Raw genomic sequence first — 15,619 nt, 5'->3', positions numbered from 1 at the left:
TCAAAGTTAAATGTATAGGTGTGTATAAGCAGTCTGCATGCTTCTTGTGTCACAGCATTGAAATGATCCATCGCACTGATGCTGTCCGAAAGGGGGCACACTGAATTACAGAGTGGCTGAAAGGTTTTTAATGGAGTTCTTTTTTGTTTGTGCAGGTGCTCCGGATCCCACAGCTGGGGCCAGTATTGATGACGATAACTGCTGGCACCTGGATGAGGAGCAGGTCAGGGAGCAGGTCAAACAGTTCCTGTCCCAAGGAGGTTACTATGGCTCAGGCAAACAGCTCAACTCCATGTTCGCCAAGGTTAGTCTTTCTCTCTGTGTGTGTGTGTGTGTGTGTGTGTTCGTGTGTGTGTGTTGGGGGACGGGGAGTGTTTTAGGTAAATTATTTTTATTCTATTTTTAAATTTGTTCAGTGGAAGTGTTGACAATAGGGAAATTAATAAATGTATGTTTGAGCACGGCTGTCTCACTGCATTTGTGCAAGAGTGTGTGTCCATGGCAAGTTACATCCATACATACATGGCAAGGTGTGTGTGTGTGTGTATACATGTGTGCGTGTGCGTGTGTGTGCAGGATAGTGTGCATGTCAAATAAATGCTCAATACCAAAGGTTCCATCCTGATGAATTATGAGAGCATGAAATCCTGGGAGGCCCATTTAAATCAATGTGTTTTAATTAAATGTCACGCCGCGTCTCATTTTCCATCGCCGGCGTGACAACATGTTTTCAGCCCTTACAATATCTTCATCTTCTGCATATGAAATTCCTGCCCGCTAGTCCTCCGTCCTCCTCCTCCTCCTCCTCCTCCTCCTCTTCTTCTATATATTGCCTGTGCTCTTTGCCTTTGTGCCTAATTGCAGTCTAATCTCTGCTCACTGGTATTAGATCATTAGTTCTGCTTGCTGAATCTCCATTGGTCCTCGAGATTAGCCTGTCACTGCTCTCTCCTTGCCCCATTAGAATAATGAATAGTGACACCCTAGCCTTCATCTGACTTGTTCAGTTGGTGTACTACCTTCCACTGCGAAAGCCCACCATTTCAGAGCGTGGTATCATGCTTTGTGTGTACGTGTGTGTGTGTGCGTGTGCGTGCGTGCATGTGTGTGTGTGTGTGTGCTTGTGTTTTGTCCCAGTATACGTGTGCAAAATCACCAGTCCTTTGTTTTGGTCTGTTGCTGAATCCTGTGTGTGTGTGTGTGTGTGTGTGTGTGTGTGTGTGTGTGTGTGTGTGTTTCTGTCCAGGTGCGGGAGATGCTCCGGATGCGTGACTCGAACGGAGCCCGCATGTTGACCCTCATCACAGAGCAATTCATGGCCGATCCTCGTCTGTCACTGTGGAGACAGCAGGGCACAGGGATGACGGACAAGTGTCGGCAGCTCTGGGACGAGCTAGGTGGGTTAGCTAGCCGCCACAGTGTCAACAGGAGCCCTCCAATACCAATCTCTCCAGTATGGCACAAATAGCCAAAAAGGGTTGATTTTTTTATTTTTTTTTATTTAATGTAGATAAAACCACAATTTGTGTCTTCATATTTCAATTAGTTTTATAGTCACAGTCATTCATGACAGACTTCATCTGGTCCAGTGTTCAGGTCAATCGTCTCATTCCGGGATTCTAAGCACTATCTAATTGAACCGGGGGGTATTACCATCGCTACTTTGTGTTGCGTAGCGGCTCAAAAGCTTTGGCCTTGATCACACTTTTGTGTAGGTGGTTAGCCGGTGTCTCGGTCGAACTGGACGTAATCTCCCTCCGGTGGACGTGACCCGAACTCCTCTGCGCTCTGTGATGGCAGCCAATGGGGCCAGGCCGTGGCCCACAGCGGACGGCGCCCTGCGCTGGGAGGAAGGGGCCTGGACTGTCATGAAAAGGCCCCCCGGATCAATCGGCTTTTCAAGATCTCTGCTATTGATCGGGGGCCATTTAAAGAAGTCGATGAGAGCGCATCCTGAGGAGGCTCGTTTGAAAGCTAAGCCTCGGCTGCTTCTCTGGTCCACTGAGACCAAACCCCGGAGCGGTCAACTGAGCAGGCACTCCATCATCACTGCCATTAACTTTCATTTACCAAGAAAGGGCCGGCCCCTTTCCTAGCGATCGCCCACTTAAAAACAACCAATCGTCAGCTGAAGGTAAAGTAACCCAGCCCTCCGATTGGCTGGAGTTGTGAGCCCCCTGTCACATTGATTCCCCCTGCGGCCAATGAGTGTTGTTACACTGAACTGGATGTGACAGCGACAGGGGAGAGAGAGAACGCAGGCTAGGCCATCTGTTACCTAGCTACAGAGATGTGCCGAGCGCCACTGCCAGTGACATGGGGCTGCCTGATTCCAGCAGCACCTGCCAAATATCACTCTCTGCCCAACTGCACTCTGTTTGGGAAACACAGACGTCACCGTCATAAGCCTGGTCAGTGTCAGCCTCACAGATGAGAATGTGTGGATCAGAGAGTGTGGCTAATCCTGCAAATAATGTATTGTATTGCTACACTTCCACTAGACTAAATATTTCAGCCTTTTTGTTCAAAACAAATATACTGTTAGGCCTTAGTCAGAACCTCGAAGCTACTTAGTCCACTTGAGAACTAGCGGTTTATACTGTTGTACAAGGATTTGAATTTATTCCAAGGTGTTCCATCTCAGACTGCTCAAGTGAAGTCCCTCCGAAGTCCCAGTGAAGTGCATGGTTGATTGTTAGAATGATGTGCACTAACCACATGTCCTCTCCCGCCAACCCCCCTCCCCCGCCCCCCAGGTGCTTTGTGGGTGTGCATCGTGCTGAACCCCCACTGCAAGAGCGAGGAGAAGGGCGGCTGGCTGAAGCAGCTGAAGAAGTGGAGCGACATGGACATCTGCCCCCTGGAGGACGGCAACTACGGGAGCGAGCTGCCCAACATCACCAACGCCCTGCCGCAGAGCAACCTGGCCCAAGGTGAGCGATTAGCTCAACACTCGAACACTTGCGCCTAAACCCTGGATCCTGAGGTCATTCTGTCGAGCAGATGGCCTCAGGTGTGGGCTTATAGCGCCCACCACACTTCCCCTTCCCTTAAGACCTGTCACTCAAACCTAACAATGACCTCGTCATGAACCTCTTACAACTTACAACCCAGACAACACACAGACAAATATGACTTGTCTCTTTTAGCCTGACGTTGACCCTACCTACAGCTTCAACTTCAAAGGCAATCAGTGGTTGACTTGATACTTTTTCCTTCCTCAGTGCAGTCTGAAGGAGATCTTTGGGTTTATTCTTTTTACACCTGTGTGCGTGACTATGATTAATGGCTTCAATTTCTCTCTCTCTCTTTCTTTTTTTTCTTTCTCTGTCTTTCTCTTTTTCTTTCTTTCTCTCTCTCATTCTCTCTCTCTCTCCAGACTCTTTGGGCCGGCCGCGGCGGACGGTGTTCACGCGGGCTGTGGAAGCGTGCGACCTGCACTGGCAGGACAGCCACCTGCAGCGCATCATCAGCAGTGACTTCTACATGTCCCCGGCCTACCAGAGAGAGGGTGAGAGCCTGCTCTTCAATCCCCAGGGCCTGCCACTCTGGCTGGGTAAGACCATGCAGAACCCCGGCCACTCACACGCCGCACGTCCACAAAACACCCTAATGAAGTATCCCTTAATCTGTGCTCTTGGAACTGCAGAGGATCTCAGTTCAGGGGACAGGGGAGAAATACAGGGAGAGATGGCTATAAATATTACCCAAAGATGGTTACGTCACTCATGTCATTCGCACCTACAATCAATATAAATTGCAGTTTAAGCAGGAAAGGATCGAGCAGCAAAGTGCTTAAACTCACAAGGGCTGTGCTCAAACAAAGGCCGGAGCTCGATAACACAGGGTGAATCAGTATTGATCTGGACGGCTGATTGGGCCCCACACCCAATGTCATGCATGTAATTAAGCACAGTTGGTGGTCGGACGTCTGCAGGAGAAGACTCCTTCCCATTAAGGGTTTTCCTGTAATTGGCTGTAAACTCTTTAGTTCCAGGTTCCAGGAACTGAACTTAAAGTCTTAGACCATTTGCATGATGTTAAGCCTGCTCAGTAGACTCAGATTAAGGGCAGAGGGTTTGGACTCGTTTTGGCTAGCCGTTGTCATCATAAAATTATTGATTTGTTCCAGATCATGTACCAACTGCATGCGCAAGAGTGGATGCTCTCCGTTCCCATGGTTACCCCCGTGAAGCCTTGCGTCTGGCTGTGGCCATCATCAACACCTTGCGGCTACAGCAACATCGACAGCTGGACATTTACAAGCACCAGAAAAAAGGTAGCGCACACACACACACACACACACACACACACACACACACACACACACACACACACACACACACACACACACACAGACACACAGACACACACACACACACACACACACACACACACACACACACACACACACACAAACACACAAACACACACACATTTCCCATAAGCCTTATCTAGGCAAAGTGGCATAAACCCTATAACCGCCATGTTCTCACAATGGACTCATTGTTTGGCAGCAAAAAAAAAAAAAAAGAAACTGGTCTTATCTGCAGTATAACAAGAGACCTTTTCAAGTGAGAATGCAACACAGCATTCTTCTGATTTCTCTGTGAGAAGGTGAGGAGCTTCGGGCTCACTTTGAAGGTTGTGCGTAATTAGTTTAGCGTTTATGGAATGCGGCCGTGTGGCATGCACAGGGCATCGTGTATTTAAAACTCCAGCGGAATCTTATTTATCTCAGGACGGCCCTCCACTGGCAACGAACCTGGGCAGGGCACGGCTGGGAAATCTCATTCAGTGCCCTTTCCCAGTGTTGAGGGAGTGTTGTAGAGCGTTATTAAGTTTCTTTCTTTCTTTCTTTCTTTCTTCTACAGAGCTCCTCCAGAGAGGAATGACCACTACTACAAATCTAGAGGGGTGGGTCGGCCATCCTTTGGACCCCATTGGCTGCCTTTTCGCCACTCTCACTGAGACCTGTCGAATGGAGGACGACAACGCCATGGATACTGGAGGTACGATACAGACCGCAGCCTATCTGGAGACTTTCATACGTCGATATTTTTCAATGGATGCCAGCTTTGCCTGTGGGTCTTTGGCCAATACACAGCACACACAGTCAGAAATGCTTGTTATATAGCACCTATAAACTGTCTGTCTGGCCTCACCTTTCACATACACTTTTATTTACTCACAGTACACAGAGCCCTTCAAAGGCAGTCCTACCTGTGCCCTATAAAGGCCCATTAGCAGGAAGCCACCATGACTCTCCCTCCTCTGTCAGCAAATGGCTCGTGAGCGTGCAAAGAAAGTCACTGAGACCGTGACACGGAGGTGTTCCTCAGTCCACACAAAAGGGCCCACTACTACAGTAGTGTAAAGAAGAGGGGTGTGTGTGTGTGTGTGTGTGTGTGTGTGTGTGCGCTATTGAAGCAGAGAAGGTCAGGCTGCACCCACAGTGGTGTAAATGTATAAAATCAATCAGCTTTAGCATTCCGTATGTCCCCTCATAGCCTGGGCCAAAGAAGCTGGGAATTGTAGTGCTATTGTGGAGAGCCCACAGGGAGGGCTTTGTGCACTGGAACAATACTGGAGAGTGGTACAATGATTGGGTTTTAGAGAGCCAGTGCGAGTGTGTGCACACGTGTGACAGTGCGCGAGAGAGACAGGAGAGATAGGGTGTGTGTGTGTGTGTGTGTGTGTGTGTGTGTGTGCGTTTAATGTCTCTTCTGCTTTGTTTAGCCTGGACCTTGTTTGTGTGTGTGTGTGTGTGTGTGTGTGTGTGTGTGTGTGTGTGTGTGTGTGTGTGTGTGTGTGTGTGTGTGTGTGTGTGTGTGTGTGTGTGAGTGTGAGTGAGTACGGTTGAGTCGTTGAGCCTCTTTGTTTGACTGTCACACAGCTGGGAGCAGCTGGCGTGCTGAGGGGCTGTTGTGGGTGGGGACACGGGTGCTCTCGTCCAATGGCAAGGCCCCAAGGTCACAGCACTAACCAGAGCAGGACCAATAACAGCAGCTGGATGATGGCACCCAAATAGCAGGGGAGAACAACATCAACAACAACAAGAACATGAAAATGGCACCCCACTTAATGCTGGGGGACAGACAAGGACAAAGAGGGAAACCGAGAGAGAGAGAGAGAGTGTGTGTGTGTGTGTGTGTGTGTGTGTGTTTGTGCATGCGTGTGTTTGTGCGTTGGCACGGACTGTCTGCGCAGACCAAAGCTCAGGGTCAAGAGAAAACAAAATCTATTTACAATACTTATTCATTCAGCAGACGCTTTTATCCAAAGCCACTTACAGTACAGATGCACATTTGCATTAGTATGTTTGCTTCTTGGGAATACAAGTATTGAAAACCTGTTGATAAGATGAGACTTTAATTCATAGCTTATTAGCTTGTAGCTGATTAGATTACCAGGAACGGCATTTTAAGGTCAGTAGCTATCCTATTTAGATAGAGGTATAAATGGTTATGAAAGAGCAGAAAAAGCTAGAGACCTAAAGAAAATCTTTGGCTGTAGATTCCCACAACGTAGAGATATTATTTCAAGCACTGTGATTGAGGGACTGAGCTTGTATGCTGTGAGGTGTGTCCGCAACAGCTAAACTAGTATGCATTGGAGACACAAAGGCATGAACGCAGATGTTTTAGAGGATACTTAAACCCTTAGCCTTTCAGGAGGGAAATCAGAGAATGTCTGTACAGCCCCACCAAAGCTTGGAGTTTTGTTTTGGAGAGAAAGGTCCTCCCTATGTTGTTGTTGTCGTCGTCGTCGTGTTTTTCTGCCTTTCATCTGCGGATGGAGTGGTGATGAATTTGCTGATCCCCCCCCCCCCCCCCCTCTCCTGCTGTAATAAACAGGATTGGCGAGAGGGGATCATTTGCCAGGGGGATTTGGTGTGCTCACTGCGTGCTGGAGGCCACAGATGGTGCTGTTTTTCTGGGTGCTTTCCCTCCTTTTTTCCTCATGTACTCCTAGCCTGCTCTGCCACAGCAGGGATCATAATTCACAGGGGAAGATAGAGCACTGCGTCTGCATGCTCTTCCTAATGGACACCCGGACTGTCTCTCAGTGCTCAAGCCCAGTTTAATTCTATCGTAGATATGAATCAGTGGCCCACCTTACACGATGTAACATAACTACTTAAAGGGATATGAACTAGCTTCATAGTAACCGGACAGATAAACACACTAGCGGCTTTCTTCATGCCTCCTTCCTTAACACAGAGGTCCAATGAACCTTTCAAAGAGCATAACTTACACAAACACAGGAAAACTCAGTGATGGTATGATTCATCTGCAGGTGTTTGAGTTTGTGTGTGTGTATATATATATGTGTGTGTGTGTGTGTGTGTGTGACATTTTTCCCTCTCTTTGCCCTGACAGACTCTGGCGAGCCCAAGCCGCCGGTGTACCAGCACGTGTCGGTGTGGGGCTGCCCGGACGGCAGCGAGTCGTACCTGGCCCTGGCGCTGGAGGTGGCGCTGATGGGCATGGGGCAGCAGCGGTTGATGCCCGAGGGCCTCTACGCCCAGGACAAGGTGTGCCGCAACGAGGAGCAGATCATCGCCCGGCTGCAGGAGCTGGAGCTGGACGAGCTGCTGGTGCAGACGCTGCGCAAGCAGGCCATCCTGCTGCTGGAAGGTAAGGGACCGCAGCACCGCAGCACCGCAGCACCAGGCTGACCTCAGGCTGACCTCACCTCTGCTCCTAGTTTGTTAGGCGCATCTTTCGCACGGATTGGCTCTTGACCTTGAAAACTCCCCCCTTTTTCTTGTTGCTTTCACCTGTCCGTTATCTCCTTGTCAGTCTGCCTTTTCAAACAATGCCGTCTTTCTTTCGCTCTTACCCCGTGCCTTTCATTTTCTCTCTCTAACCAAACAGTCCAAGCAGCTTTTTAAAAGGCCAGGGTATTGCATTCCTCCATCTGATTTATTTCACCTCTTTATTTCTTTATTTCATTCTCATCCCTCCCTCCTTACTCCCTTTCTTCTCCTATTAACCTCCCCACCCTGTTTTTCCCTGGATCCCATCCACACTCCAGCCCCGTCTTCTTGATTGAAGTGTGTGTGTGGGGGTGTGTGTGTGTGTGTGTGTGTGTGTGTGTGTGTGTTCCTGTGTGCACGCGCGCCCTCCCCATTGCCCTAACCCCATACACAACCTCAGCCCACCCACTAACTCTGCCCCTCTCTCTGTGGCATGGTGTGTGGCGTGACCTCCCAAACATCTGGCCCTTCTCTATGCACTCACAGGGCCCGAGGCCCCAGCAACTCCAGCAAGCCTGGCCTGGCCTCTGTCACTGTCACTGGGTACGGAGCAGAAGGAGCTCTCCTCTCTATTATAGGGGTCATTTCTGTGCAGCCATGGGAAGGCCATTTAAAGGCATCTTGGCTCCACTAAAACAGTTTCTCCCTCTATTGGATCACGCTGATGAGACAAACTGTTTTTGGAATGGGTGTGTGTGTGTGTGTCTGTGTGTCTGTGTGTCTGTGTGTCTGTGTGTCTGTGTGTGTCATGAGACTTTGAGCTTGTGTTCTCACTTCCGTCCAATCAGTCAATAAAAAGCAGATTTGAAGAGCTCCTGATCCACTGATCCACTATAGCAACCACCCACAGAGGAAACATTGGTGCATTCATGCGTTATTCACTTACGCTCAACTGGTTGAGGAGGATCAGTTTAGCAGTAATGGTTGACAGAGGAGTAATCTATTTGAGTGGTCACTCATTGCAGTGCTTTTCTCTTTGTGTTTTTTTTCTGCAGGCGGTCCTTTCAGCGGCATGGGCGAGGTCATCCACCGGGAGAGTGTGCCCATGCACACCTTTTCCAAATACCTGTTCACCGCGCTCCTGCCCCACGATGCCGATCTGGCCTATAAAGTGGGACTGCGTGCCATGAGGTGAGCCCCACGCCCCCGGCCCCCGCTCGCTCCCTGGGGGGCATTGAAAGGCAGCATAACTGACAGAAAATCGGTGTACTTTTTATCTGTGGACTCCATATCCTCAACATGTGATGCCTTTTTGCATTTGAAGGAGCTTCTAGTGTATGTCCATGTGTAGCCTTGTAAGGGCCTTATTACCACAGAATAGTCCCCGACTGTGTTGAGCCATCATCGTCATCATCATCATCATAAGGGTGTGTGTGTGTGTGTGTGTGTGTGTGTGTGTGTGTTTGCCTTTTTTCTTTTCATATGCACAGAGGGCCATGGAGCTGTTGTGAGATACTTATTTGTGTGTACTTGTTATCATCTGCAGGCTTCCTGTGTTGGAGTCCTCGGCTCCATCAGGCGATGTCGGTCACCATGGCATCTCTATTGTGCCTAGTCGTTATCCACGCTGGTTCACCCTCGGCCACCTGGAGTCACAACAGTGTGAAGTGGCCTCCACCATGCTCACAGCAGCAAAAGGTACACACTCACACACACTCTCTCTTACACACACACACACACACACACACACTCAGCTTTTATCTGTGACTGTGGCTTGCTGTGGTGTGATCACACAAGTATTCACACAGAATATACTCTAGCTTGTGTACTGTGTTCTGGATGTTGTACTTGTCAGCATTTGTCATGAGAGAAGAGGAAGTGGCTTGTTCTATTTTTTTGCTTTATTTGTCCCTTTTGTGTTGTGGTATTGGTGTCCTCTCTCTGAAGCTTTGCATCATGGTCTTGGGGGTGTGGTGTGTCTAGGGGACATGTTGCGGCTTCGGACGGTACTCGAGGCCATCCAGAAGAACATCCACTCTCCTTCCCTCATCTTCAAACTGGCCCAGGACGCCTTTAAAATCGCCACACCTGCCGACAGCCCTCCGGACATCACCCTGCTCAACGTGGCCTTAGAGCTCGGCCTTCAGGTGGGGGAACGGTTCCTTATACCATCTTTACCTCTCCGTCTCTCCCCCTCTGTCTCTCAGTCTGATGTTTGGTGTGGGTTGGCCTGGCCTGGCCTGGGGGTTTATGTCCATCTTTGTGTTTTGCTAATGTGCTCTGTGCACGTGTGTCTGTGTGCAGGTGATGAGGATGACACTGTCCACGCTCAACTGGAGACGCAGAGAGATGGTGCGCTGGCTGGTCACCTGTGCCACGGAAGTCGGTCAGTACCTCCCCTCTCCTCACTGCCACTATGATATCCCATCTGTACCTCCCCTCTCCTCACTGCCACTATGATATCCCATCTGTACCTCCTCTCTCCTCACTGCTCCTCTCTCCTCACTGCTACATATCCTATCTGTACCTCCTCTCTCCTCACTGCTCCTCTCTCCTCACTGCTACATATCCTATCTGTACCTCCTCTCTCCTCACTGCTCCTCTCTCCTCACTTCTACATATCCCGTCTGTATCTCCTCTTTCCTCACTGCTACATATACACACATATCTGTTATTACTTACGACCCTGCCACATAAACACACATATCTGGTATTACTTATGGCCCAGCCACATATACACACATATCTGTCGGTCTGTATTTCCTCTCTCCTCACTGCTACTCCCATCTGTTATTACTTATGGCCCACAAAGGATCCATCCGTATGGATTCTGACTGACTCAGCTTATGATCAACCTATGACTCAACCTATGTATGATCAACTCTCAGCCGTTGAGTGATCAACCTATGAATCACTTCCCTAGTACGGACCATATCTTTTTATTGCCCCCCAAAGATTCTGACTGATCTACCCTATATACTCACACTGCTCTCATGATCATTTCTCAATTCCTCTGTATCTCATAACATTCCAACGTAGTGACCCCTTTGTGCCCTTAGGCTGAACTAGACAAGAGCAACTGAAACAGAATTAGTGAGGGTTGTTTTGGGTTGAAACCACAAAACGTAATAGAAGTAATTGTATAACAACCCACAGTGGTTTCACATGCAAGACACATTTTTTCTCTGATCACTGCAGCGAGACTCTTAAGAGAAATGTTTTTTGTTGTGCTCACCTTCTCCCTTCTTTCCTTCCCCCCTCTCCCTCTCTCTCTCTCTCTCTCTCTCTCTCTCTCTCTCGGCAGGCCTGCGCGCTCTGGTGAGCATCCTTCAGGGCTGGTACACGCTCTTCACCCCGACCGAGGCCACCAGCATCGTGGCGGCCACCGTCATGTCCCACAACACCGTGCTGCGCCTGAGCCTGGACTACCCGCAGCGCGAGGAGCTGGCCAGCTGCGCCCGCACGCTGGCGCTGCAGTGCGCCATGAAGGACCCGCAGAACTGCGCGCTGTCGGCGCTCACGCTCTGCGAGAAGGACCACGTGGCCTTCGAGACGGCCTACCAGATCGTCATCGACGCCGCCTCCACCGGCATGACCTACTCGCAGCTGTTCACCATCGCCCGCTACATGGAGCACCGCGGCTACCCGCTGCGCGCCTTCAAGCTGGCGTCGCTGGCCATGGCCCACCTCAACCTGGCCTACAACCAGGACACGCACCCGGCCATCAACGACGTGCTGTGGGCCTGCGCGCTCAGCCACTCGCTGGGCAAGAACGAGCTGGCCACCATCATCCCGCTGGTGGTCAAGAGCGTGCACTGTGCCACCGTGCTCTCGGACATCCTGCGCCGGTGCACCATGACGGCGCCGGGCCTGGCCGGCATCCCCGGGCGGCGCAACTCGGGCAAGCTGATGTCCACGGACAAGGCGCCGCTGCGGCAGCTGCTGGACGCCACCATCAGCGCCTACATCAACACCACGCACTCGCGCCTCACGCACATCAGCCCGCGCCACTACGGCGAGTTCATCGAGTTCCTCAGCAAGGCGCGCGAGACCTTTCTGTTGGCGCAGGACGGACACATCCAGTTCGCCCAGTTCATAGACAACCTCAAACAGATCTACAAGGGCAAGAAGAAGCTCATGATGCTGGTACGCGAACGCTTCGGTTGAGCCGCGGGGGTGTCAGGGGAAGGGGTTTCATAAGGAACTACTTTTTTTTTTTTGTCATCTATTTAAATGCATTAGTTTCGTTTTTTTTGTTTTCCCTCTCTTGTTTTGTTTCCTTTTTTTTTTTTTTGCTTTTATTTTTTGAAGATTTTATCTGTTTTTATTTCAGGTTTGTGAGAGTGTGTGTTTGTGTATGTGCGTGTGAGATTTTTTCTTGTGTGTGTGTGTGAGTAATCGCGATTCACTAAATTATTCTACCAGGTAGAACCTGTGGAAGATAAGTAGAAACACATGGAGAATGGAGGAGTATTTTTTGCTTAATTTAGGAAGAAAAGCATATTGTGGTTTAAAACAATTGTAGAAGTGGCACATAGAGATAAAACCAAATGATAACTTGGGGCATACTTTGAGCCAGGGGAATCTTTCCGTCGACATGGTCAGGGGGGGCGGATATCGCAGAAGCTTGAATAATCAGAAAACACACAAACAAATGTAGAACGTCATTCATTCAAACGCGCAAAAGCCAGTGTTAATACCTCGACTGGATTCCAAGACTCAGCTTTAATAACTCCGTGTGTGAAAGAGGAGCCAGCCTCTGGCCTTCTTGCTGTACGGAGGACAGGAACGGGTGATGGCTACACACCATAGACATATATAGATGTCTATGGTACACACCATTAGCATTCAGCACCCAAAAACAAACGGCTAACCCTCAGACGCCCCCCTCCCCTCCGCCTACCCCCAGCCAAGCTACGGACCCCCTCTTCCCCTCTCTACTTTTCTGTACATCCCGATCGGGTTGAGTCGCATCTCCTTTTCAAGTATCAACAGCAGTACTTTTTTTTTTTTTATATATTAGAGAGGTGAAGAAAAATATGACAAAGACTGTTGTCAAGTTAATAAGGTGGAGTTTGGTACTCCCCTTCTTCCACAGAGAAATGTGAAGACATGTGAAGGCTGAAGTGAGGGTGTAGCAGACTTCAAGCTAGCGGGGCTGCATTCAGTGTAGCTTCACATGGACAGGGGAGAGAAGGAACAGAAGCCTTCAATAATTTTGTTCTTAAGACCCCCCCCACCCCCCCATTCTTATAGTTTTCAACAGTTGTAATGAAAGCATAGGGAGGAGCAGGAAGGGAGGGGGGGGGCAACCACGTCACACACACACACAAAGATAATAAACTGAAGATGCTAACTGTGTTGGAAAAATTGACCTAATTGGCAAAGTTTTAAAGATTTTTTGTTTGTGATTTATTATCTGGGGGGTGGGGGTTAATGATCGTGTTAGATGTTCCACATTCCATGATGGCCACCCTCCACAAAGTGCCCCAGTGTGAACACGTAGAACATTGTGAACACGTAGAACATTGTGAACACGTAGAACAGTGCGAACACGTAGAACAGTGTGAACACGTAGAATGCACTCTGCGACATGCAGCTGAAGGAACACGGGAGGAGTGGAGGGGGAAAAAAAGAAAAGAAAAGAAACAAAACGAAACGAAAGGAAACGTGAAAAGAGATGCTCAACGCCGTTCTCAGGGAATCACTTAAAGAAACAATACAAAAAGTAGTAGCAGAAACATTTAAGATATTGTAAATATGAAAGTGTCAATTCAAGAAAAAGTTGTAAAGTTATAATTATTTATGATGACTGTATGTTTTTTTTTTGGTTTGGTTTTGTGGTTGTTTTTCTTTTCAGATACTTGAATTTGTTGTGGGCTGGGAATGTGACAACAGCAAGAGGAGAGAGGAAAGACTTTAAAAATTCTCAGGTGCTCCTGTGTACATTTCTCTGATTTGTTTTCATTTGTTACTGTTTTGCAACCTGTTTTGCAAGAGATTGAAGATAGGAGGACAATTGTGAGCAGAAATGAACAGACTATGCAGACCACGTAATGGTACCCCCTTCTCCCCAACACACACACACACACATACACACACACACACACACACACACACACATATACTAGTCACACACTAGCCTTTTTTTTTTCTCTGGAGCGGTTCCCAGCATACTGAGCGAGAGAGTGGGATGTTTTTTCCCTACATTTTTGACAGACACAGAGAGACAAATAGATACAGCCGGTTCCCACCCAACAAGTATCTGCATGTAGTGCGAACCGCAGCTGGCCTTTGCCTTTGATAGATTGACACACAAGTTCTTACTTCAAACTTTAAGCCTTATTGTATTCTCTTTAAAGCACCAGTGTGTGTTTTCAAGACTGTAGCGATGGAGAAATATCGCCTTTGGCCCTCACACCTCCCCCTGAGACTTGAGGCGGGGTGCGGTGGGGGACGGTTAGGGCCCTGTGCTGGCCTGCCATCGCCCTTCCCTGTGGTGACATGCTTTCCCCCCCCTGACTCGATGCTCAGCACAGGCAGAGGGGTGGTTCTTTGTTTTTTTTAATTTCTTCTCCTGTAGGGACAGGGAGAGGGCACTCCGGAAGGAATAACTAGGTAGACCCAGTCAGAAGCCTCTCCTCAAGACGAGCAGACCGAGGGAATACTTGCCTTTTTTTCAAGAAACATATTACTGCAGGATGAGCTAGTGTTGCCTGTTCTATACAAAAAGCAAGCAAGCAAGTTTTTCTTTTTTTTTTTTTTTATGTTTCGTAGTGGAATTAGACGGTCCTATGCCATTGCAAAGAAAATAAAAAAACAAAAAAACAAAAAAGAAATCAAAAAACTCCTTTGGCTTTCCTCAGTCCCCACTCCCATACTCTGAGTGTCTATATGTGTTAACTGTACCAGTGTTTAAACCCGTCCCTAGACTTTTTAGAAGGAAAGCATAATAATCGCTGGTAGAGATTGTTCACTAGTTCATCTACTGTTTAAATTTTGTTTGTTTTTAATTTTATTATTTTTTTACTGTTTATTTAAGGGAAAGTGTTTGTCGCCTCTTTGTGCTACTGAATTGTAAGAAAAAAGGTATCCAGTATTTGTTGCCACAAAAGTATAGTTCATCAACACTTTTTGTTTGTGCAACCTCTTGAGCTAATGTCTATAAACAAAAATTTATTACTATTTATGTAATGCTACTACCATTTTATATGATTTGTGTTGGAATTTCAGTGCTTTTCTATGAATAAAGTGTGAAACACGTCATGGCCTTCCAGATGAATGTCATTTTCAATTTTAGATTATTAGTTTTACTTAAACTGGATTTTTTTAAGATTGTTGCATTAGTCACTTACCTTTAAAACACATATATCCTTTCCAGAATTTTGCAATCTTGCGTTGTCACAAATTCAAGGATTTGCGGGATGCAATTTTCAATCTATAACTGCAAAAAAGCAGTGATTGCTATTATTTAGCTTAAATTCACCACAACTTTAACCGCAATTTCTGCGTCCCGATTAAGTCCCGAAGCAATTCCAGTTACTTTTGGCCGCAAGAATCTCAACAAACGCTCGCAAGATCCTGGTGGGATCAGGAATTTAAAAAAAAGAGAGGGCAATTTTAACCACAATTTTGGAGATTTTCTACAACAGATTGTCATGTGATCCTGGAGGGACTGCACAGTATTTCTTTTCTAGTGAACAATCTACAGAGTGGCATTCTCTCAGCACTCATCAGACCAAAATGGCTTCAGCAGAGCAGAGGCCCAATCATAATGGCAGCAACTTAACATGAGCTGATGTGAGTCACTGGTGCTTTAGGAAACAGCAAACTCAGTTGCAGCGGCTTTTCCCGTCTGTTTCATGTCTGTTGCGGGGGCCGGCTCTCCAGCACAAGGAGGGATGGCTGGGGGAAGAG

The 15,619-nt window shown here is 48.1% G+C and overlaps 1 protein-coding gene across 3 annotated transcripts in view; it reads left to right on the top strand.

Annotated features, from left to right (window-relative positions):
* zswim5 (zinc finger, SWIM-type containing 5) overlaps positions 1-14,966 on the top strand; it is a 47,932-nt gene extending 32,966 nt beyond the window's left edge. The window contains exons 3-14 of one of the 3 annotated variants that reach the window (XM_031562888.2): positions 156-304; positions 1,247-1,397; positions 2,757-2,933; positions 3,380-3,511; positions 4,133-4,279; positions 4,875-5,012; positions 7,383-7,640; positions 8,758-8,893; positions 9,249-9,400; positions 9,650-9,849; positions 10,007-10,088; positions 11,007-14,966. In XM_031562888.2, coding sequence (XP_031418748.1) covers positions 156-304; positions 1,247-1,397; positions 2,757-2,933; positions 3,380-3,511; positions 4,133-4,279; positions 4,875-5,012; positions 7,383-7,640; positions 8,758-8,893; positions 9,249-9,400; positions 9,650-9,849; positions 10,007-10,088; positions 11,007-11,869 — 2,585 coding nt within the window. In that variant the 3' untranslated portion in view covers positions 11,870-14,966. Of the gene's footprint in view, positions 1-155; positions 305-1,246; positions 1,398-2,756; positions 2,934-3,379; positions 3,557-4,132; positions 4,280-4,874; positions 5,013-7,382; positions 7,641-8,757; positions 8,894-9,248; positions 9,401-9,649; positions 9,850-10,006; positions 10,089-11,006 lie in introns of all 3 variants that reach the window. The other 2 variants (XM_031562887.2, XM_012828005.3) reach the window with 2 other exon arrangements.
* Positions 14,967-15,619: the final 653 nt, after the last annotated feature.

The sequence above is a fragment of the Clupea harengus genome, chromosome 25 (genome assembly GCF_900700415.2).
Source record: "Clupea harengus chromosome 25, Ch_v2.0.2, whole genome shotgun sequence".
NCBI classification, from domain to species: Eukaryota; Metazoa; Chordata; class Actinopteri; order Clupeiformes; family Clupeidae; genus Clupea; species Clupea harengus.
This window is presented reverse-complemented; position numbering and strand designations above follow the sequence as displayed.